This window comes from Tasmannia lanceolata, unplaced genomic scaffold (genome assembly GCF_043159265.1).
Source record: "Tasmannia lanceolata isolate RefF3 unplaced genomic scaffold, GAP_Taslan_0.1 ptg000015l, whole genome shotgun sequence".
Lineage (NCBI taxonomy): Eukaryota > Viridiplantae > Streptophyta > Magnoliopsida > Canellales > Winteraceae > Tasmannia > Tasmannia lanceolata.
In genome coordinates this window covers 49,163,910-49,188,653 of record NW_027518692.1, presented here as the reverse complement: position 1 = coordinate 49,188,653, position 24,744 = coordinate 49,163,910, and the positions used below count along the sequence as shown (strand labels likewise).

General features: G+C 39.0%; 2 protein-coding genes and 1 non-coding gene across 4 annotated transcripts; 2 read left to right on the top strand and 1 right to left on the bottom strand.

Moving 5' to 3' along the window:
- Positions 1-9,342: 9,342 nt before the first annotated feature.
- LOC143892164 (beta-glucuronosyltransferase GlcAT14A-like) lies at positions 9,343-15,290 on the bottom strand. Its single transcript, XM_077396610.1, has 4 exons — positions 14,567-15,290; positions 14,229-14,304; positions 13,969-14,084; positions 9,343-10,387 (listed from the first exon to the last, which is right to left on the bottom strand). The coding sequence occupies exons 1-4, from the start codon at positions 15,126-15,128 to the stop codon at positions 9,876-9,878; spliced, it is 1,266 nt and encodes a 421-aa protein (XP_077252725.1). The 5' UTR covers positions 15,129-15,290; the 3' UTR covers positions 9,343-9,875.
- Positions 15,291-17,216: 1,926 nt separating this feature from the next.
- On the top strand, positions 17,217-20,279 carry LOC143892162 (UDP-glycosyltransferase 92A1-like). 2 transcript variants are annotated; one of them, XM_077396607.1, is made up of 3 exons: positions 17,217-18,022; positions 18,936-19,001; positions 19,069-20,279. In XM_077396607.1, exons 1-3 carry the CDS (start codon positions 17,472-17,474, stop codon positions 19,967-19,969), a joined length of 1,518 nt encoding a protein of 505 aa, XP_077252722.1. In that variant the 5' UTR covers positions 17,217-17,471; the 3' UTR covers positions 19,970-20,279. The 2 variants fall into 2 exon arrangements, with proteins under 2 accessions (XP_077252722.1, XP_077252723.1); XM_077396608.1 differs by lacking the exon at positions 18,936-19,001 and having other exon boundaries at positions 17,236-18,022.
- A 1,303-nt stretch (positions 20,280-21,582) lies between these two features.
- LOC143847686 (U1 spliceosomal RNA) lies at positions 21,583-21,744 on the top strand. The gene has a single exon (XR_013235206.1). It is a non-coding gene; the product is annotated as a U1 spliceosomal RNA (small nuclear RNA).
- Positions 21,745-24,744: the final 3,000 nt, after the last annotated feature.

Genomic DNA, 24,744 nt, shown 5'->3' with positions numbered 1-24,744 from the left:
CTTATGTTTCTGTTTTAGATATCGAAAATAGTTGCAATTGTTCACGAACCTTGGAGAGATATAGTGCTCTGAAGTTCAGTTTTTCCGCTACTCTGATAATCTTCTAATCTTGTAAGTGGTTTATGTACTTGTGAATAGTAAACTTTAGTTTATTTCAGTTACTTGGTCATTTCCCGAAAGGGAAAATGACATCTTTATTTCTTTTTAAACCTTAAGTGGCTTTTAAGTTCATACATTAATGGCTTAAAAGTAACTTAAAATATAAAAGATCTGCAAACTTAATATCAAGTTCTTTAGGAAACATCCTAAAATGTTTCCTAAAGAACTTGATATTTCTTGGGATCATGATTTAATTTCTAGTTTAGAACAAGAATTAAGAAATAATCATTCTATTGATGACAATGATTATTGAAGGCTTGATTCTGAAGGAAATTTAGACCTTATTTCTATAGAAATAGATCTAGAAGAATTTACTCAAGCTCTTGAAGATTCTCTTAAAAAAATTTCTCCTTCTGAACAATACTCAGAAAATAAAGAATTAGCAGATATTAATACTGATACTGCTATGATTGAAGCTCCATCCATGACACCTTCAACACTTCAGTTTAGAGGATTTGTAGCAGAACATCCTGCTTGCATGTATGGAAATGTTCCTCGTACTCATGCTTCATCTTACAATGATGCTGAGGAAGGAAAGTTTAAATCAAAAGGTAAAAAGTTACCTATTGAAGATTCTATAGGAAACATGAGAATGCTTCACATAGGACATTATGATCCTCAACTTTGGCCATCTGTCATTGAACAGTGGAAAAATGTTGTTTTAAATGAATATTTCCGAAAAGATTTCTCCCATACAACGGACGAGATGTATCGTTATATGGAAACCTTCTTAGGAGAAACTACTAAAGCAATGTGGGAAGCTTATTAAATAAATAACCCTGCTGCTTTTGAAGAACAAAGAAATATGGGTAGTAATCCTTAATTATAACTTTGTCAATATTATAAGTATGATTTTAACAGGAAAAGATCCTAATGTTGGAAGTCTCCTCCAACAAATAGAAGCTGTTAAAAAACTTGAACAGTTAAGTCTTCATTCTTATAAGTTTATAAAACCTTTTTTGAATGAATATTTTTATTATGAGAAAACGGTTCCTACACATGTGTAGAGAGTTCTCTACACACTAGCTTAAAATACAATGGGGGCCCACATTGTTTGGGTGATCCAATCCATCCATTTTAAAGGCCCTCACATAGATAGGGTGTCTACAAAAAATCAGATCCATAGGATCATCCCAACCTTACGATTTGTGGAGGTAAAATGGATGTCTTTAAACCTTCACAAATTAGTCCATTTTTTGCCTCCACAGATGATCCTATGAATCTAATTTTTTGTGGACAACCTATCTATGAGAGGGCCTTAAAAATGAAAGGTTTGGATCACCCAAATAATGTGGCCCCCACTGTATTTTAAGCTAGTGTGTAGATAACTTATCTACACATGTGTGTAGGAACCGTTTTCTCTTTTATTATACTACCATATCTGGAAATTCTTATTCTCAGACGATTGGGGAAAAATTATTTCAAAAATTGCCTGGACCTCTGGGCACTGAAATTATTAAAAGATGGAATGATACTCAAGGTACTTTTCCTATTATATCTAGAAATATTTCTACTAGAATTCAGTTTATTATAAGTTAAACATTTAATACCAAATCCTAATACTTTAAAATCCGTACCTACCAAAGGATATCCTCCTCCTTGTAGTTGTACAATTGAAGGAAGCTGTAAGACTGGACCTAAAACTAAAGCATGATAATTCTTTCTGCTCTACCATCTTTACTCCTCAACAATATGGTCTCAGACCTCCTAAGAAAAAGAAACCTCAACCTAGAGGACGACTTAAAGGTTCTTCTTCTAAGAAATCTTCTAAGAAGAAACCTACTCATCAGAAAAAATATTATCTAAGAAAGTCTGAAAAAAGAAAACCTTTTTTAAGTAAAGATAGGCATGTACGCCAGTACAATCCTAGAAGAACTTACAAAAGAAAACTCACATGTTATGCTTGCGGAGACGAAGGTCACCTTAGCACCAACTGTGAAAAAAGATTTAATTCTTATAATCGAGAAGCTTTACTTGTCGATTGTGTTAATGTAGATTTAATCAATGTTTCTGATGACATTTCTGATTCCGAAACTATTTACAGTATTATTTCTATTAATGAAATGATAGAGGTTCAATCTTCTGACGAAGAAGATCCCATTTACGAACAGTTTCTTAACGAACCAGATTTTGATTTTGATCAAATCGATCAAAATTTTAATTACATGGATTTACAAGAATCTTTAATTGAATGTCATCATGATTGGGTAACCAATAAAGGATCAGATTCAATTCCTTGCAAATTTTGCAAATATTACCCTATTCAAAAGTTACGTTCTCAATGTAGCATTTGCCGCATTGAAGCTTGTTGTTTCTGTCTTAAGAATTCACCTAAACCTGAAATCTTTGACAAAACAGTTATTAAAAAATTAGATATTCTTGATCGAAACATTAAAAATAATAAAGATGAATTAGAATTACTAAAAAATCGAGTTGAAATACTTGAGCTTTTTGAGAAAAATAGAGAATTAACAATGAAAAAAGACAAACTTTCAACCTCTCTACTTACGAATGATGCTGAACCTTCTTATCCTACTGAAGATTCTCTTAATCTCGTAGAATTTACCCCTCAAGATACTTCGATCAAATTTCGATGTTCAGCTGACACGCGAAAATCGGTTCGAATCAACACAGTTTTCACCATTAAAAAATGGAAATTTAATGTATGTGCCTTAATAGACACTGGATGCAGTCAAAACATTATAGACCGCAGGTTACTTCGTGATAACGAAATCATTGATGTTCCACCTTCCGAATACATTAGGTCAGCACAGATCAATGCTATGACCCATGTTTATACTCAGCAACTTCCATCCTGTTCTATTCAGTTTGAAGAAGTTTGCCACACCTACAGTCATCACATGGTGATTAAAGATGTATGGGTTCCCGATCTTCATCTTCCCGTTCAAGCCATTTTAGGCCTAACTTTTTTAATTGGTCAAAAAGATGGTTTCACCCTCACTCGTGAAACTTTTACTTTAGATCCAAGCTCGAATTTTACGCTCTTAGCCAATACTGACATTACTTATCAAAGTTCGCCAGGAAGCGTAGTGAGACCTACAAGCCGTTTTGTCCTTTTTACATTTTCAGAAATGATATGAGTGTGTTGCTTTCATTTTTTTTCTCCAGTGGGTTGTTTTCTTTGTTTTTTCAGATTCTACTTCTAGCATTGTCTTTCTTCTTTTTATGAGCTGATATATAAAAGTGGCATATCTATATGGGTATCAATATCTTTTAGTCCTTCTCAAAGATATATGTGTCTTTTCATCATCTGAATGATATATTCATTGATATTGAATTTGATGATTCTAAGAAGATTACTAAAGATAATCAAAGAGGATTCATGCCAATGGAAATTTGACAAGATGATATCTTTCTTAGACTAGATTATTGGTACTGCATGTTGATGCTCTTTTTCCCTTATTTGAGGAAGTTTCATGCATATTCTGCTTGGCATGTCCATCTCACAACAATAGTGCAAACTGGTCAGTTAATTAGTTGAAGCTAGTTGATTTGCTCTAGGTTAGTTGGTTGGCAGGTTGGAATCAGCGTCATTTTATCTTATCCTCCTCCTATCCTCCCCCACTTGTAGTGGATGTATTGAAAATATTAATGAGAAATGTATAGTTCATTTTAATGGGGAAACAAGGACTTGCACGAGTAGCAAGATTAGATAGGGCTAAATAGAATCGTCCTGGCATTACCTTAGTTGATTGCGTTTGGTTAGTTAGACTATTTGGTTTACTCAAGGTTTGCAATTGCATGAGCCACATAGACCATTACCATCTACTTTTCCTCTTTCTCTTGCATTATGTATCATGTGATTATCTCTTCAATTTGAGTTTGTTGTTTGTAGTATTTTTAATGTTTTTTGGAGCAACTTAAACCGTTAAGCTAACAAGATTGTGATTTTTCAATGTTGCAACAAATAGGTACACAAAACTACAGACCTGCCAAGTCACCTAGATCTGCCAATTCACCTATGCCGAGAGTGAAGATGAAGCGAGTACAATGGCTATATTAATGGAATGCCGAGAGTGAAGATGAAGCGAGTACAATGGCTATATTAATGGAACAGGTGATATAGGAAAAAATGAAGGTAACCTAGCGATTATCTAGGCGATGCGATAATCATCCTGGAGGGGTGAATGATGATTTCCCTCAATCCATTCAAAAGAGACTTCAACACGGTTGCAGACTACGTCGCCAACAATGGAGTCTCAGCGGTCAAGAAAAAAAAAATTGATAAAATGGATAGGAATTTTTTGGGAAAACTTGAAGATGAAGTAGCTATGTTGAAGAGGGTGGAGGCCGAAGGGAAGGAAGAGGCGGTCAAGAAGAAAATTGATAAACGGTTAGGAATTTTTTGGGGATTTCTTTTAGATACTAAAATATAGGGAGGAGAATTTTTTGAGATATAGATGCTTATATCTTCGGACTCTTTCATGAATTACATTTTCTGGTTTGGTATTTCTGTGTCTCCATTCAACTAAGGGTGTCAATTTTGGCTCGGGCTCGGCAGCTCGCTCGAGCTCGGCTCGAATCCTTAACGAGCCGAGCCGAGCCGGCTCGTTAAGCTTAACGAGCTGAGCCCGAGTTAGGCCAGGCTCGGCTCGGCTCGTTAAGGCTCGTTAAGAATTTAATATATTTAAATATATATATATATTATATATTAATATATACACTAAAAGGGTTGCCTAGGGAGTGAAAGGGGGAGGCAAAATATGTCACTTCTTTTTTGGAACCCCATTTGTTACTTGGAGCACCCCCCTAGTGTAAAAGGAGTATAAAAAAACACTAGATAGGGCTGTCCAGGGAAGATGAGGGGTGTAAAATTAATATAATTCGAGCTCGATAAGGCAGTAGGGGTGGCAACGGGGCGGATCGGGGCCGGATGTTGGGGTCCCCTTCCCCTTCCCCTCTGCGGGGAATTTTCCCCCTCCCCTTCCCCTTCCCCTCTGCGGGGATGGTGGGGAATCCCCCTCCCCTCCCCGCGGGGAATATCTAATCCCCTTCCCCTTCCCCTTCCCCTTCCCCTCCCCGCATCCTTCGGGGACAAAATCCCCGCCCCGCCCCCTCTTTGGAACCCAATCAAACCAGCAAACAGAGCTTCTTTCTTCTACGTCCATTAAAGACAATATTGTGATGAATGCTATGATTCTATTCATGTGATCAACAAACAGATGGACAAAATCAGAAATGCATGGATGAGACAACAAACATAAATAACAACAGGACCTCATCTTTCAGCAATTTTCTGCATAAATTATGGAATGATAAATAGGAAATGAGCACCAGGATTACCTTCATTAACAGACAGCCAATGTGCAAAAAGTAACTATTTCAGTAGTCACAATGAACTTTAAAAGTTCATAAGTGGGCGCTCACACACGCAAAATAATGTTCATTAGTTCATTCTGTATAGCATGTTAACCCCCAGATGAGCATGAGAAATGAGAATGGAGAAGAGAACAAAATCAACAAATGACTTATTTCTTTAACTGCAATTCAGTCTAGTGCTGACATGAAACAAATTTCTAGTAGCTAAATTTTTCTTGTTGAAAATTAAAACCTGCAATCCAACCCTAAAATTTTGTTGGCACTACGATTTTTTGATAATTGCATACACTCAGCGTCTCAGGCTCTCAGCTTGTCTTTATTATTTCAACATCTGTGAAAAGGTTATTATAGTTCCCAAAATGCTCTCAGAAGCTAATTAAAAGGAAAAGACAAGCTAAGTTTATGTTTGGGGGAATCTTGTAGCCGATCCACAGAGTTTCTAGTAGTTTTCCTTAAAAAAAACACTTAAAAATTTACAAAAAAATTGCATTGATTAGCGGGGCGTAGCGGGGCGGGTCGGGGCGGGGCGGGGCGGGTCGGGGACAACTCCATCCCCTTCCCCTTCCCCTCCCCGCACCGGGGAATTTTTATAATCCCCTTCCCCTTCCCCTTCCCCTTTCAAATCGGGGAATCCCCTCCCCAAACGGGGCGGGGCGGGGCGGATCCCCGCTTTTTCGGGTGAAATTGCCAGCCCTATAAGGCAGGCTCGCCGAGCCTGGTTCGAGCCCGAGCCGAGCTTTTGAGCTTAACGAGCCGAGCCTGGCTAAGCTCGGCTCGGCTCGTTTACACCCATACATTCAACAAAGAAGACAAAATCCTATCATAAGAATTGGGACACATACCAATAAAACAAACTCAAGACTTATCCTTAGAAATAATATACTAAGGAAAAAAAGGAAGCACAACAAATCTCAAGAACCACTAATAGCCAAGGCGTCTATCAACCTGTTACTCAGCTTCCTAGTTCTCTGGCTCTTCTGTAAATTCTGATGGTTCTTTCTACTCAACTCGTGCCATGCTTCACTTTCATGCTGTTGCGAAGCAGCGATGGTGTCGTGACCAGTAGATTCAGCAGACGGAGAATCTGGGTGTTCCTTTGAAAGATTTTCAACTTCATCTTTATCATCCTCGTCATCTCTCCTCTTCTTCGTAACTTCGTCATCTCTCCTCTTCTTCGTAACTATGAAGGATAGCATAGGTTCCTCATCATGATATACGAGATCTGAATGAGTGATGGGGCACTTTGCACGCAATGCCAATGCATTAATCGATATGAGTATCATGAAACATCTATGAGGTTATCAAGTTCTATGCCTATGTAACGAGGGTCTTACGAACAAGTTGCACGAACGAAGCTCTGACTTAGACTGAGCCTTTGGTTAGCCCTTTTGTTTGAACGGATTCTGGTTGGCACTTCACTTCATTCTCTGTTTGAAGGCTATCATGAGCTTCTCTACCAAAAATATGCGACCCCTTCCCCGCTAATGCAAAATAACGGGGAAACCTGAGCATTTCATCATTTGTTTTGGAGCATTGACACAAGGAGCAGCTTGGATTTGATTTTGTTCTTTTTTATTGACTGGTGCGAACTGTATTAGGGGGGGTAGGGGTGAGCCCCAAAACTGAGGATTTCAAACGTACAAAGAAAAGAGCAAAAGTGATGAACTATGTGGCAAACTGGTGGGCCCGACCTGATGCATGATTGAGTTGACTCGGTGTGACCTGCCTTATCAAAACATATACGTGAGCAGGGTATTTTGGTCTTTTTAAAAGATAAATTTCATCTTTTCAGATGTAAGGACATTTGGGGCTTGTTAAAAGTTAAAAAAAAAAAAAAAAAAAAAAAGAAGAAGAAGCTACGATGGGTATAAATTGATGGCATGACCTGATTTGCAAAATCCACCCAAAAGTGATGACTCTATTTGCAAATTGTGAAACTAAAAACCCTTTTTGCAAATAAAGCAAAGTAGAATACTCCCCATTTGAGGGAATAATGAAGATCGGGTGAGTGACCTAGCCCATTAAGCAAAGAACATGGAGCAGCTTGGATTTGTTTTAGATCATGTTTATTGTTATTAATTTTTCATCGATCTCTGGGTGAAAAAATGTCAATTTTCTCTCTCTTTCTTCTCGTCTTCCCAACTGTGAGGTAGTATAAAGGTGAAGGTAGGACTACTACTGCTGGATTATCTGTTTAATGATCAAGACTGTTAATTAAGTGGCCCCCTTTGTGGCTATGCTACCTCCTTAAAATCTTCTAACATAAGATGATCCAAGAAGTTTGAGTGGTTAGTGGATTCATATATGGGAAGTGATATATCCATCCCTTTTTTAACTTGGGACAGCAGGCTGCAGTGTATCTACGCGGGCAGAGGTTCTGATGATGTGCTTCACACGCGAAGGACATAATTTTCCACATACACTGGACCGGGCTGTCCCGTGTAAAAAAACGGGGAGCATTTAATATTTCCTTTAAGCCCCGTTTGGATGGTAAGAATTTTGTTGAAAAGTCCTGAAAGGAAAAATATGTCTAAAATTTCCTACTTTTCATACACATGAAAAAGATAATTGGAGCCAACCTCATTCAAATTTTATTTAGAGGGACTTGCATTTGATGAGAACATTATCAAATCGTTTTCCGCTTAAGTTGTGGAGAGAGTTTTTTTTTTCCATAAAAACTGTTTTTCTTGCAATCCAAACAGGTTATGCTCTGTTTCTTTCGACGTAAAAATAGAAACAAAATTTGTTTTATGTTTAGTTTTGCCACAAATTTTCATTTCATTTTTACTTAGAAAGGAACGTAGCATTTGTTGGGGGGTTCCATGTGAAAGCAAAATAGTCCCACATCGGAAAAGTGTAACGATGTGGATGGGTCTATAAAGGAATGAGTTCTCTCCCCTTAACAGCTAGCTTTTGAGGGCGAGTACTACCCGGGTTGGGACTTCCACGTGGCAGGAACATGGGAACTACCGAAAAAGTGTAACGATGTGGATGGGCTTATAAGAGAATGGGTTCCCTCCCCTTAACAGCTAACTTTTGAGGGCGAGTTCTACCCGGGTTGGGACTTCCACGCGGCAGGAACGTGGGAACTACCGGAAAAGTGTAACGATGTGGATGGGCCTATAAGGGAATGGGTTCCCTCCCCTTAACAACTAGCTTTTGAGGGCGAGTTCTACACGGGTTGGGACTTCCACGCAGCATGAACGTGGGAACTACGAGATCCTCCGAGGGATATTTCCATCCTCGGAGGCTAAACCGGGGTTACCACGTGCCCGGCTCTGATACCACTGTTGGGACCCGGGTTTTTCCGTCCTCCGAGGCATACCAGTGTTACCGAGATCTTCCCAGAGGGATTTCCATCCTCAGAGGCTAAACCGGGGAGGGAACCCATTCCCTTATAAGCCCATCCACATCGTTACACTTTCCGTTGTGGGACTATTTTTGCTTTCACGTGGAACCCCCCCAACAGCTGTATTTGTTTTACATCTGATTTTACTGCATGAGATCAGCAGAAAAAGGTAAAGTTTACTGGCATGTTTGGCCACCATGAATATTTTTTCATGATAATCTAGTGTCTCCGAGTGGTGAGAGCCAAACATAGGGAAAATAAAATAAAATAAGAACTAGTGTCTCCGAGTGCTGAAAAGTGGCTAAAAATCAGGAAACTAAAAACTCTACTCAAAATAGGATAGACTTTTTTCTTACTTTTAGCTACCTTCTCACGGTGCCCTCTCAAATCTCTCTCCTCCCACCCGCCCTAGTGCCCTACCCCTCTCTCAGACAGTTTTGATGTGATCGAAACGGACCCTAAATTCCTAGCATAATCAGATCAAAGACATGAAATAATCATCAACAATATGTCATAAAGCGCCGGATGCATCTTTTCCATCTTCGCAGGTGACAAGATCTTGGGAAGGTCTGATTCCCCATAATCTGCCATTGACCTTTAATTAAAGAAGAATCATATTTGCCAGGCACAAGCTATTTAGCAAAAAAAAAAACAAAATGGCACATGGTGACTACCACAGCTGAAAAATAAGTAACCTCTGTGGCCCCCATGACATGGCTGCTTCTAACACTACATGCAGCTTCAATTGGGGCATGTTCAGTGCCTGCAAACATCACTGTCAGTCATTTTGTTTCTAAGAATTCAACACTCATGCCATTTATCAATGCTCTAAAATGGGCAAGAAACAGATTTTACGCCCATTCTCTAGTAAAAAATAGAGGTAAAATTTGTTTTACGCCCTTCTAAGCTCATTTTACGTCGAAAGAAACAGAGACTAATTGAATCAAGAAGAACAATCCCAAAAATGCAAATTGAACAGAATTAACAAATATTGGAAGCCTGGAGTTTACCGAGTTCGCCGTGCAGATCATTGATATATACAGTGATTGGACTGGGAAGTTTCGTTGGAGAGCAGTTCCAGGATAACTTTTTCTAGTCTTTTAGCTCCTTGACCAGGCCTTAAAATGTCAGCATTTCCCCAAACTGTGCATGGGTCATCGCTCGCACCTAAACACCAGCCACCGGGCACGATCTTGCCAGGACCACGATTTAAGACTTCCCGATCAATGCGATCAAGAACCGGATCGTCTCGAGGGAATTGGGTCCCGAAGGCTGCTCCACTCTGAATAATCTTTTCGAAGTCGATCATGCCTAATGCACGTGGTTCCCTTTTGGGGGGTTCATCCCACGACACATAGTGCATGTTGTGGTTGATTGTAGTTTTATTGAACTCCCGGGAATTGCAGAGAACTGTATGGAAGTAATTTACATGTGGTGATAGCGTGTTTGTGTAGTACATAAGAAGAGTCCTCGGTAAATTGTCCAAGCCCAATATGCAAAACTCAACATATTTGCGGCTTAGGATAACAGAAGGTGAACCTGAACAAAAGAAAGACTTCAAACTAGGCAGTTGAACCTTACAGTTTTCTTTGCAATATCTTGAAAAAATTAAAGGTGAGAATCCAATAATTACAATACTAAGGAATGAATGGAATAAAAAATAGGAAAGAATGGATGGAAAGAATTTGTAGTAATCTATTGCTACAGGTTCTGTTCTTTACGGTTTTTACTTGTTTGTGGCTAGCAGCCCTGTTCTGGCACATTTCCCTGGTTTTGGATGCTAATTTACTAAAAACTAGTTCTTGAATGTAATGGAAATTGATAGATTTAAATATTGAAATAACTTATCAAGAGAGAAACTAATTAGGCCAGTCTGAAGGAGGATAATATTATATTTTAATCAAACAGACAAATTATTGCAGATTTGGAAAGAAAGAAGTGCATGCTTAATCTGAAATGCTATTACCTCTTCAACTATAATGGAGCAGTCAAAAGAAGCGATTGAGCTCACTGTTGTTGTGGATGATGTATATGCAAGTGCAAATTTAGCATTGTTGGTTCAACAATTAAAATGGTTGTGGTTGGTGTATATGCAAGTGCAAATTGAGCATGGTTGGTTCAACAACTAAAATTTTCACTGCTAAAAACTAAAAGCGTTCCATGTATACCCTCAGGTTTTGAACCTTTATCTTCGAGAGCAACAAAAAGAAGTAGATATGAAGCATGCTAACTGGGAGTAGAGCAGAAAGGAATTGCCAGATATATCTTGCACACTAAGATATCAGGAAAAGATTAGAGCAGAGGGATAGCGTATCAATGTCTTTCATATTAGGGGATTAAGCAATAATTCTTTTATTTTGAATGGTGAAATTTTTTATTAATAAAGACGAGGGGACTCCCCAAGACCAAGGTGGTCAATATAAGAAGAAAGCCAAACCAAGCTAAAACATAGCAAAAACTAAGAAACAAAAGAAGTCGAATAACTCCAGCTGGACTCTCTCAACGCTTGTACGAGACAATCTGTCGGCATCACTATTAGCCGATCTACTGCCGTGATGAAAAGATGTCTCATGCCATCTCAAACGATCTCGGATTTCTTCTATGGCATCGGCAAATCTCCAACGTGCTGAAAAGACGTCTCATGTCATCTCAACAATGCTAGGATTTCTTCTATGGCATTTGCAAATCTGCAAGGATGTGTATTCCTATGGTCTATCCATCTAATCATGTTGAAGGAGTCTCCATTTACTATACACTGATCTAGGTCTCCACTATCAATCAGCCAAATGCCCTATAAAATGGCCCTCACCACAACCTCAATAAAAGCCCACTTAGTTTGGCCAAGATCATCTTTAAGGACTCCTCCAGTACCCGCTGGGCCCGAGTTTCCTAAGCTCAAACCATCAAAATTGAGTTTTAGCTTGCCCAATACTGGCAGAGACGACTTAGGCACATCAGCGTCGCTCTTCTCCGAACTCAAGCATATCTCCCTCCAAAAACTATGCCAAGGCATAGTTCAAGATATCCCTAAAGCAAGGAATAGTGTGTGCCCATCTGCAAGTCGAATATAAAACCTTCAAATAAATGGAATGTGGTCCTCTGGAGACAATGTTAAGAGTCCGGTTGTTCCTCTCCTTCCAAATCGTCCACAACATAGCCAACAACACTAATATCCACATAATCCTACCTACATTGCCCAAGAGGTGTCCATCCAGCTCTCAAGAAGGTAGATGACCCCTTTGATCAAGCAAGAGATGGGTATCGTAAAAAATAAGATTCAGACGGGATTGCTTTGACTAGGAATTAGATAGGATGGTTTTGCTCTTGGAGTGGCTGGAGGAGACTTACATCAAGAGAAAGGGAAGTGATAGAAGGGTCTGGATCTGGAATTTTATTATCGAGGAGTTCAACGTGAAATCATTTTATCATCATCTGCTTCCAGAAGCGTCGGCGAATCCTATGAGCAGGGATCTGGAGAATTCCAGTTCCACCTAGAGTGTGTGCCTTTGGGCGGTCGGTGGCCTTGGACAAAATCATGATAGCAGACCATCTTCACAATAGAAAAGTCCTGATCGTAGATCACTACACCTTGTGTAGAGGCGGGGGAAATGGTCGACCATCTCTTCATTCACTGAAGAATAATCAGGGAGATCTGAAATTGCATCCGTCCCCGGTTCGGTATGATGTGAGTGGTGAATCAGTAATTAGCAGTAATCTCTTTGGTACATCCTTTATACAGTCCATATTCAAGGTAGGTCAATGTCCTTCATATTAGGTGGTTAAGCAGTAACTCTTATGTAGTCTCTAGGGTACATCCTTTATACACTCTATATACAAGTGACAGGCTGACAGGCATGGATATTATGTTTAATTGAATTGCCCAGGTAATTAAGATGTATTGTGTCATGGAGGAGGCTGCCAATGAAACCACATTTCAACTGTTGACTTAGAGACAAACAGCACCATGATATACCACGCTGCCCCAGCTTATAGAGAGTAAATCTGCGGTAGGAGTAGAACAAGTACAGGAAGTGAAAATTTATTATACCTAGCATTTAGCTTTCGTTTGCACAAAACAGAAATAATTTACTTAAACTAGCACTAGCATTTTCCTACCAGCCCAATCTTGGTGCAGAGAATCATCATCAATGGTTATTCCAAAAGCGATGCGGAAAGTAACTGATAATGTAAGTCTCTGCAAAGTGGGAGGATATTATAAAGCATGACCTATTGTGTGCCTTTGCGCACTCAAGCAAAGTTACAAAATTCTCCAAATAGATGAAAAATTCTTGAAAAAATTCCGAATGTTGATGGCTTGTTTTAAACTTTAAAAATTCCAAAATAATTCAAAATTTCTTGTGTTTCTAAATTAATTGTGCATTTCCTGAATTAAACACGGATTTCATGAATAATTTGTCAGCTTCTCATATTATTTGTAAGTCTAATCACATTATAGTGAAATTGAACTCACATCCTAATCTAGCAAACTCATGCACTTAACCACCCTCCAATGCTTTTTGTTGTCTAATTTGGAAATATGTGTGTCCGAAATAGAAAAACACGTGCGCTTTTCCCGAATTCTTCCCAAACATTTCTGTCACCAAATTATTCGCAAATCTGAACTTTGTATCTAATCAATTATGCACTCAAGTACAACATTGATTGTGAATGTTTTCAGCACTTTGTTTCAGCACAAAGCCTCACCAGTGGCGCACTGCACCTTTACTTTTATTGGTTTGCATCTCACATCTTATGCTCCTAACTATAAATGCTCTCCTTAACAATGAAACCAGTTTTACTTTTTTTGAAATGGTAAAACCAGTGTTAGTTTGTTTTTTTTTAAAGGCGAAACCAGTGTTAGCTTTAAACAGAAGCCTTACACATTTCCTACATCTTTTCTATGTGTGTGCTATTTCTCTTTACAAGATCCACAATTAAGTACTTGTGGGCACTGGTTTTATCAGCTTCATAGCTCCCGTTGACATTGTTAATTGAAATATGCATCTGTATCGATGAATAACCTCTGTGTTTTTGCCGCCAAACAGTTTTGTGTAACATCAAAGATACCATCATACCAATCTTGGATGAAACGCAACTAAAATACTAGCATAAATACTGACCTGTGAATAACTTGTAGGCATTTGGAAATTCGCGCTTTTGTGTAGCATAAAATATATCATTCTTTGAAGAAAGATAAAGGCCAGGATCAACGATAATCGGTTTCATTCTACGAGATCTGTGACATTAGACAGCACAATTAGAAGATCGTATATAAAAAAACAGAATATTTATATTTGTCTGATATAATGCTTGATATAAAGAAAGAAATGACTAAAGGAAATAACTAAAATAGGAAGAAACAAGATTGGAATGTGCATACTCTCTCCAACTGATCTGACTGGTATGCTGAACAAAGTTAAGATCTCTTGGTAGGAAAGAGAGCACATGGAGAAGGTCTGTAAAGTATAGAAAAAACCCATGACAAATGGGTGAAAAAAAACATTCAGACATACTCATTCAGTAATTAAAAATTGAAATTACTCAAATCTGATACATCTATGTCTCATTTAGCCATCTGGGTGTGCTTGAATTCTAAACAAATTTATGTTTTTGAACCTATTTTCATCCATTTCAATGTAATTCCTAATGGGTCTAATTAAAATTCCATTCAATTCATCTCCATAAAATGAAAAGAAAAGGGCGAAATCAGAGGCATACCGTCCTGCGTGACAAGCGGGTAATTTGAAACAGAGAGATTAATAAACCAATCCCAATTGGGGGCGAATCGGAGAAGAATGGAAGCACCATGAAGGGTGGAGGCAAGAGCAGAGGCTCCACGGGGATTCGTGAAATCGGCCTTTCCAATGACATTAACATTCCCGGCAGCGTGAAAGACGGGAATGGATTGGATTTTCAGGGCTAGGGTTTCTCTCTGATCTTGTGATGCGGCGAGATCGAGGTGGAGGAGGTAATGGTTTTGAGGGTGGTAGACTGAGAAGAGGAGGCGGATAATTCGGTCAGAATCGGAATCGGAGCCGGAGATTAAGTAGGCGAGGGAAGGAGGAGGAGGGGAGAGGGTTTGGTTAGGGTTTTTGAGAAGGAGGAGGGTTGGGGTTTGGGGGATTTGGTGGGAGAAAAGGGGGCGGATTGGGTAAAAAGAGGGGGGAGAGGAATGGCGAGAGAATGAGAGGATGAAGAGGACAGAGACGAAGGTGGTTGTGAGGAGACAGTAGAGATTTTTGGATTCTTTGGGGGGAGATTGTGCTGATGCTGCCTGCATTTTCTCTTTGTTTGGATTTTGATTATGGATTTGTAAGAAGATTGAGGGATGTGGGGTTTGATTTGTTCTTGTCTGTGTTTTGTTCTTCTGCTTTATAGGCGGGTGGAGACGTGGAGTGTCTGAGAGAGACAAGAGGGGGTTATAAAATCGAGAGAATAAATGGGGTAGCTGATATTGGCAGTACCTTGTTTTGATAATGGTGCGAGGTCACCTTGTCTTTTCTTTTATAGAGATGGGGCGAATATATTATTTCCTTTTTTCTTTTTTTTGGAATTAGACTCTCACAGCTGGTTAAATAATAAAAGACAAGGTGACTTTGTTACATTATAAAACATGATAGAGCGAATATCAGTAGCCAAGATTGTGAAAAGGCTACTGATATTGGCACTGCCATGTTTTTTACAATCGCACTAACTGATCTAGTCTTTTATTATTTATTAAATAGGTCTCAAAGGTCATTGCATTTGCATCTCCCTGCCCTGTTATCTTTCTCCAAGCTATGCTGGGTTACGTAACTTGCCAAGGAAAACAAATGGAAATTTGACATTTGTTCCGTCAAAATATGTTTGATCAGGTGTTCTATTTGGGAAAGGGTTTTCTCAAACAAAAAAGGCTTTTCTTGCAATTTGTTTTTTGGGTAGGTAAGCTGGGATTGAACCTCTGACCTCTAGGTTGAAGAACAAAGCCTTGAGCAATGAGTTAGAGGGTCAATCCCCCTTGTAACATTCCTAACGGCTAAGATGGCACCCAATTTTCTCCCTTTCCTTTTCCGTCAGTCTTCCGCAAGCAAAAATGAATCACTCTCTCTCTACCAACATGAATGGTTGGTGAGCCCAACAATTAATTTGTTTAGAGATTTGAGCAAGGTAGGCCCCTCCCATGTTTTAAAAAAGAAAAGACAAGCTGAGTTGTGTAATTATCAAAATATGGAATGGCAGTATCACTAGCCAACTAGAAATCCTATATAATTCTTAAGAGCTTATTTGAAATGAGATCTTAAGGGATCCATGTAATATTAGAAATAGGTGTAATCAGACCTACTTTTTACATATCTATTGTTATTTGGGTACCATATTCACTTCTTTGGGCTTCGATTGAATCGAGAAATAGGTTTGACTGTACATATTTTTTATATATATAGAAAAGGATTGTACGCTTGAGCGTACCAAGCTTATGGTATGCTCGAGTGCCCCAATCACATGGGTCCCACATTTTTTGTGGTGATCCAAAGCATTCATATGCAAGGCCCTATCATAGATAGGGTGTGTACCAAAAATCAACTGCATTGAATCATCCTAACTCCTCCAAAAGTGGAGGGAAAAAATGGGCAGATTTGTGGTTTGTCCATTTTGCCCTCCACAAATGGATGGGTTAGGATGATCCTATGGAGTTGATTTTTGACGCTCGAGCGTACAAATCTGTCCATTTTTTCCCTCTACTTTTGGAGGGGTTAGGATGATTCAATGAGACTGATTTTTGGTACACACCCTATCTATGATAGGGTCATCCTAACAAAGTGGGCCCATATGTGATTGGGGCACTCGAGCGTACCATAAGCTAGACATCATGATTGCTCCTCATAAAATTCACTTTTCTCGTAACAAAGCCTCCCTCTACAGATCGGAGGGGTAGGATCGTCTTGCGGAGATGATAATATAGATAAGCATATTTACTTTTTGGTAGTTGCGCCATGGTTTTAAATTTCGACCGAAATCCAAAATTTCGGGTTTCGGTTAAGGACTACACCGAAACGTATCATACCTGAAATAGTATTTTATTTCGTCCGAAATTTTGGAATTTTATTCTTTCCGAAATTTCCTTGTACTAACCTCCTCTTACGCTCCAGCTGTATATTTTTTATTTAACACGTCTCTTTTGACGATTTACCCCTTAGTTGCTATCCCTATCTATCATATATGCAAGGATAAAAGTGTCATCTAATCTGTAGCACTGACACTTCCACGGACTCTCTCTAATACGTCAGAGATTTTTTTGTAGTATCTCTATCTAATAGGTCTTTCTTCCCCACCCTCTCTATGCAGCTAGCTGGAGTACACTCTTCAAAGATCCATTTTGGTTGTCTCCTTAAGCCAGCAAAGTCAAGAAGAGAGAGCCTTGCATTTTCTTTTCTTTTCTTATTAAAATCTGTATTTAATACGTGTGCCTTTTCCCATCCCTCTCAAAGAGGCGTGCTCCTCTCTCTCTACATTTCGACCGAAATTTCGTATTGAATAAAATAATGTTTTCACTGTTTCGCAGGATTTCTATAAATTGACATGTCCTCAACCAGCTAAAGGAGGGGATAAAAAAAAAGACTCGGTCTGAAACTCATTCTTTCCCACAATGACCGAAATAGAAAAACACATGGTTCTGTTCCCTTACATGGCTCAAGGCCATCTAATCCCTTCCATGGAGTTAGCAAGGCTTCTAAACAGAAGAACTAGATGCACCATAACCCTAGTAAACACACCTCTAAACATCAAAAAGCTTAGAGCTTCTCTACCTTCAGATAACTCCATCCAGCTCGCAGAGCTCCCCTTCTGTAGTTCCGACCATGGCCTCCCGCCCGACTCCGAAAACACAGATTCTTTACCCTTCCACCACTTAATTGACCTCTACGAAGCCTCGCAAACACTCCAACCTTCCTTCGAACAGCTTCTTTCTAAAATATGTGAAGAAACTGATCATTCTCATGTATGCATAATTTCAGATATGTTCTATGGATGGACGGTCGAGGTCGCAAACAAGCTTGGTATATTCCATTCGTTCTTCATCTCTAGTGGTGCTTATGGGACTGCTGTATATTTTGAGCTATGGTTGCACTTACCACACTCTCAAACTGATTCTGAAGAGTTTCTTCTGCCGGATTTCCCCAAAGCGGGTCACATCCACAGGTATTGTGAAACAATCAGGTTCCGTTTGTTTTAGATTATTACAACCGATTGTGGAGTCCCAACCGATTATTGGACCGATGATCGCACTAGATTTGACAGTTGGGGAATCCAGTCATTTGTCATAATCTATAACAAACAGGCTCTAAGCCGTTAGAGTTGGTGTTATTTAATCATTTATACTTCCGAACACCGTCTCTGTGTGCCGTCTCTTTTTTGGGTCGGGTTCAACCCAAGAAGTTGGGTCTGATTGGGTTGAGTTCGGGGTCGGATCTGGGTTCGGGGTTGAGTTCGATCAGGTCCGGATTGAGGGCTTGGGCAACCCCGATCCAAATGAACACCGACATTTTTTTAGTAAGCTTAGAAACTCGGGTTGAGCTCGGGTCGGATTGAACATCTTCAGGTTGAGTAAATGGTTACTCGGGTAGGGTTTGGGTTGGCCTCAACCCCACTCGAGTTGCACCGCTAAATATTTCCCTCAAATGGCTTTATACCATGTGAAACAACCAATTACTCCAAATGCTTAAACTCCGGGTTTTTTTTTGTTGTTATTTAATCATTTATACTACAATCTGGCTCACCTGTGACCATGGTTTAAAATTTCAGTTTCGGTAACCGTTTCAGACCCCACAGAAAACCGAAATTTCGGTGAAATCCAAAATTTTGGTCCGAAATTTGGTATTAAGCGTCGAAATTTCGGTTTGAAATTTAGAAAATTTCAGACCGAAATTTTGTAGCAAATTTTTTTTTATTAAAAAAATTGCAGTAAAACAAAATTTCGTCCCGAAAATTTCGAAAATTGGCGAAATTCGGAATTTCGGTTTTGGCCGGATTTCGGTCGAAATTTAAAACCATGTCTGTGACTACATTTTTTAAGTTGCCGTACACATGTTTTTTTTTTTGGGTTTTGTACTAGGACGGTTCTCAAAAAGCTCTTAATGCCCTTGGCACCTGGCATGTTTATCAAAACGCCTTGGCACAGGTATCGTTTCCCAAAGTATAATCTCTTAGAGCGGGTGTTATTTAATCATTAAATTATACCTCAACAGGTCTCAGCTTCCCGACCATCTCAAATTGGCCGATGGTACGGATAGATGGTCCAAATTCCTCCGGCGAGAGTTCTCCTTTTGGGGTAGATCCGATGGGTTTTTGATCAACACGGTTGAGGAGTTTGAATTGATTGGATTAGGATATTTTCGTAGAAAATTGAGTCGGCCCGTTTGGCCCATTGGGCCAATAACTTCGGAGAAGGAAGCATCTGTACGGAAGAATCCTGGAATTCCCGTAGATCATTGTGGTGAATGGCTGAATCTCCACCGTCCGTGCTCTGTTCTCTACATATCTTTTGGGTCTCAAAACAGCATCTCTACGTCACAAATGATGGCTCTAGCTATGGGTTTGGAAAGAAGTGGCAAAGCTTTTATTTGGGCCATTCGGGCTCCAATTGGGTTTGATAAAACAGATGATTTTAGATCCGAGTGGTTGCCCGAAGGATTCGAAGCCCGGGTGGGGGAAAGAAAACAAGGGATTTTGGTAAGAAAATGGGCCCCACAGTTGGAAATACTGTCACATAAATCAACGGGAGCATTTCTAAGTCATTGTGGTTGGAATTCAACGGTGGAGAGCTTGACACGTGGCGTGCCGATGATTGGATGGCCGATATCTGGTGAGCAGTTCTATAATTCGAAGATGTTGGAAGAAGAGATTGGTGTTTGTGTTGAGATTGGGAGGGGGAATAGTGAAGAGATTAGGGAGGATCATGTTGTGAAGGTGATTGAAATGGTGATGGGAGAGACTGAGAAAGGAGAAGAGATGAGGAGAAGGGTTTATGGAGTTAAAGAGATGTTGGAGGCAGCTATTAGAGAGGATGGTAGTTACAAAGGTTCATCGATTAAAGCTTTGGATGAGTTTTTGAACACTGCATTTTCAACGAGGGAGAAAGATGAGTAGAGAGAGTTTTAGGTTTGATTGAAAGTAGTGGGAATCATATTACCACCCTTTTTGTTTGTCCTGAAATTGGATAGGATATGTGTGGATGAGATGTATCCTATTGTTTTATTTTTGTCTCTTTCTTTTGGTCACTTTCATGTGAGATGACCATTGGGCTTATATCTTTAGGGTAATGGTATATTCGCTCCGTTTTCTTTTTAGGGCCACTCCCTTGTACTGTATAAGGGAAGTCATAAATGCATGGAGGGGCATCCTATGTCACTTCAAGTAATGTTAGGAGACTCAAATATCTTAAGATTATGTTTCATAACTGTTTTTAGGGAAAATGTTATCAGCACTGCTCTATTTTGATGAGGGCACTCCTAAATTTATTAAAAGTACAGTATGGCCTGCACCATAGGATGATCCGAACCGTCCATTAGATGGGCCACAGCCTAAAAGGTTGTGCCCCAAAAAATTAATTCCATAGGTTGATCCTAACCCTCCGATCTACCGAGGGTTAGGATCAACCCTCTAACATTTAGATCGAGGAACAAAGCCTTGAGCATCGAGTTAGGATCAACCCTCTAAGCTGGGATTGAACCTCCGAGCCCTAGGTCGAAGAACAAAGCCTTGAGCATTGAGTTATAGAGGGTCAATCCTGTTGGGACCCGGGTAGAACTCGCCCTCAAAAGCTAGTTGTTAAGGGGAGGGAATCCAATCCCACAAATCTCCCTTGTAACATTCCTATCGGCTAAGATGGCACCCAATTTTCTCCCATTCCTTTTCCGTCAGTCTTCCGCATGCAAAAATGAATCACTCTCTCTACCAACATGAACGGTTGGTGAGCCAACAATTAATTTGTTTAGATATTTGAGCAAGGTAGGCCCCACCCATGTTTTAAAAAAGAAAAGACAAGCTGAGTTGTGTAATTATCAAAATATGGAATGGAAGTATCACTAGCCAACTAGAAATCCTATATAATTTTTAAGAGCTTATTTGAAATGAGATCTTAAAGGAAATGATAAATGCGCCCCTTTTCATCACTTGGGACACCCAACAGCAGTGTATCAATGACTGCAGAGGGGCTGATGTGCTTCACGTCAGAAGGATTCAATGGATTTGATTGAATGACTGGGCCTGATGTGCTTGACATACAATGCAGTTGGGTGTCCCATGCAATGAAAAGGGGCGCATTTATCATTTCTCGATCTTAAGGACCCTAAAATGGAAAGTGAAAAGATAGAAAAAACTTTCTTTCATCGAACTTATCATTTGAACACTAAAAGCTCATTTTTTTAGTTTTAAAAATGGGATTTGTAAGGCAATGTCATGAAAAGCCAATGCATGACTCACTTTTGTGACAGAATAAGACAAAATCTGTCATAAACAACCTGTGTGGTTGTTCTCTCTTGCAAAGGTGAGCAATGACCTGGCTTTCCGCAAAATTGCCTAGCAAATCCCTTCGAAAATAAGAATATTTTAAAATGGGGTTAATAAAGTTGTCTTCTCCCCACAAACATTCCCATCTGTCAATATTATGAGCCCCATCATATCTATTAAAACCGTCTCAAGCTTTTATACATATGCTAAGGGAGAAAAAACCAAATATGTGAGGGTAAACGATCATTTCGATACATACCTGGGCGTGGTATATCGGTGATCAGAAAGGGCGATTGCCTAGGATAGCTGGCTCCATTGCACTTTTGGAGTTGGGTTGTCTTACCACCTTACCGAATACGGGGGCTGGACGTCATAATTTGTGACAGAGAGGGTTTGCGTTCGTGCGACCCTTGCCTTTTTAACTCCCTCCTACCCTTGCTGCCATTATTAAGGAGGATTATGAAGGAACTCTTTATCCCCCATTGTAATTTTCTTTTTTATATATCCTTTTCTCTGTATCCGGTTTGGGGTCTGCCTAACACCTCTAGTCAATAAAAAAAAAATGATGATTTCGAATTTAATGCTGCTTATAGTGTTTTTGTGACCATAAATTTGGCACCGTTTTATTCAATAGTTAGAAATTTTCGATCAAGATAATTAACGGATCGGATTATTTTTACAATTTATCGAGGGATGGTTTTGATCAATCAAAGGCCTTTCCCTCATACCCGATACTAGACGTGATGATTGGTTCTTATTGCTGTGTTCTCTCATCGGGAAAGGTGTAACGACTCGGGTTCCAGAAGCCTGAAGCCCAACCCGTTAATTGACATATAGCAATTATGTGGAAATAAACTCGTACATTTAAGTTGATTCAACCATGAAATAATGTAATTGATGTCTCAACATCTTATTGGAAATACATAATTAAGATAACTTCAAGTCTTAACTAATACATAACTAAAAAGACTAAAGCAATTGCATAAAGGAAACTAGTCCTAAAATTTCTCAGGCATCACTCCTTATCTAGTTCCCATCCTCAGCGTGGTCCTCTTGTATGTAAGTCGTGTCAACATCTGAAATTTTATTGGTGTGAGCTTCAACCACAGAAACTCAGAAGGGAAAAGAAACATTTATATCATTTAAAAGCATAAAGGAAATTATTAATATTCCATTTAACATATGCCACCACTTATTCAAATGCAGAAAAATAATGGGAACATTACATTTACAACAGATCTTCTTTTATTAGTTTTCCTTTGGATGCCATGACAATAGAAGTTATTCTATTTCTTCTTCTTTTTATTTTTGTTTTAAAGAAAACTTATGCGAAATGCATCATATAAATATCTCATACTAAAGCAACCATATGCACATTGCTAGTTGAAAAGGTATGAATGCCAATACCCACCTCTAGCACAACCCATGCCTACAAGAAGGTCATAATATATCATAGTCATCATAACATACCCAATCCACCCGTTTTACCGGTGTGCAAAATGGGTGCCTAGTCCAACCGATTTACCGGAAGCGACTTAGGTGGACTCTACGCAGGCCCTAATCCTTAGTTTGCGGAATAAACCCTGCCATTTTCATAGATATACGGCATTCCATAGTGTTATGCAATGCATGGGTCCTTAAATAATTTCCTTCTTGTCTTGGAAAAACATTCAAATAGGTTAAATACTTAGGATCTTGGTTTGCAAAACTATGCATATATATTCTTGAAGGCCCATGATGCATAACCCCTCATTTCATACTCGTCTTATCATTCTTTTAATTACGAGTTCCAACATGCTAAAAGACAAAAAAATATGGGTACATTATTTAGCATGGCCATATGACAGTACATTTCTTAAGATATCAAGAAAGAGCAAGAATAGTTGTATAAACATGTACTTATTCTATTTCACACATTAGGAAAAATAAAGGACTCATGTAGCTCATTCTATTAGATTTAATCTATCAATTCCGGGAATAATTTTCTAGTACAAAAACACATAAAAGAAGAGTCCCCTTTAAGTCTAAAGTGAAAATTGCGCATTCCAGCCATAATGCGGCGGGCAGTTGTTTTTTGAACAATATTTTCGAACCTCTAGATGATAGAATCTTGAAAAATAGTAAACTACGAAGTTGTAGATCTTTTCTAGATCTTTCCAACGAGTATAAGTACTCACAGATCGGACAAGCGGTTGAAAAGTTATGTACGTTTTAGTGGATTGTTTTTGCTAGTTCTAACTAGTTATGTTTGCATCCCCGCAATAATGCACCGGGTAGTTTTTGAATAATATTTTCGGACCTCTAGATGGCAGAATCTCGAAAAATGTTAAACTACAAAGTTGTAGATCTTTTCGAGATCTTTCCAAAAAGTATAAGTACTCATAGATCGGACAAGCGTTGAAACTTTATGTCCATTTTAGCAGACTGTTTTTGTTAGCCCTAACTAGTTATGTTTGCATTCCCGCTATAATGCAGCGGGCAGTTTTTTAATAACGTTTTCGGACCTTTAGATGGAAGAATCTTGAAAAATAGTAAACTACAAAGTTGTAGATATTTTCGAGATATTTCCAACGAGTATAAGTACTCACAGATCGGACAAGCGGTTGAAAAGTTATGTCTATTTTAGCAGACTATTTTTGTTAGTCCTTGTCCGCTAATGAGGATATATTTCCAAACTATAGTATTAGGTCTTTCACAGCCACCTAATTTCCAACATGTCATTCTTAGTATGTCTTTTAGTCAATCATTCTTAGCCAACTTATAGAATGTCAATATATATATATATATATATATATATATATATATATATATATATATATATATATATATATATATGAGGAAAGTGTTTCTAGTCCGGCCGACTAGAGATCATTCTCTAGTTCGCCACCCAAAAACACATGGGTCCCACATATTTGGGTGATCTAAAGCATTCATTTGATAGGCCTCATCATAGATAGGATGTCCACAAAAATTCAGCTTCATAGGATCTTCTTAACCCTTCGATTTGTGAAGCTAAAAAATGGACAGATTTGGGTGATGCAAAGCCGTCCATTTTAAGCTCCACAAATCATAGGGTTGGGATGATCCTATGAAGCTAATTTCTTATGGACACCGTCTCTATATCAGGGCCCATCAAATGAATGCTTTGCATCACCCAAATATGTGGGACCCATGTGTTTTTGGATGGCGGACTAGAGAATGATCTCTAGTCGGCCGGACTAGAAACACTTTTTTCTCTCTCTCTCTCTCACCAACACTTTCCTCATATGAGACAACCATCCAACTACTCTCATAAAAGCTAGCTTATCTAAGGTCTTGATAGTTGGACTTTGCCATAGATGGTTGAAGAGATAAGCCTTATAAAAAATAATTTCTTGTTGCACATTTCCCAAGAAAAGAACATGCTCTTTTTT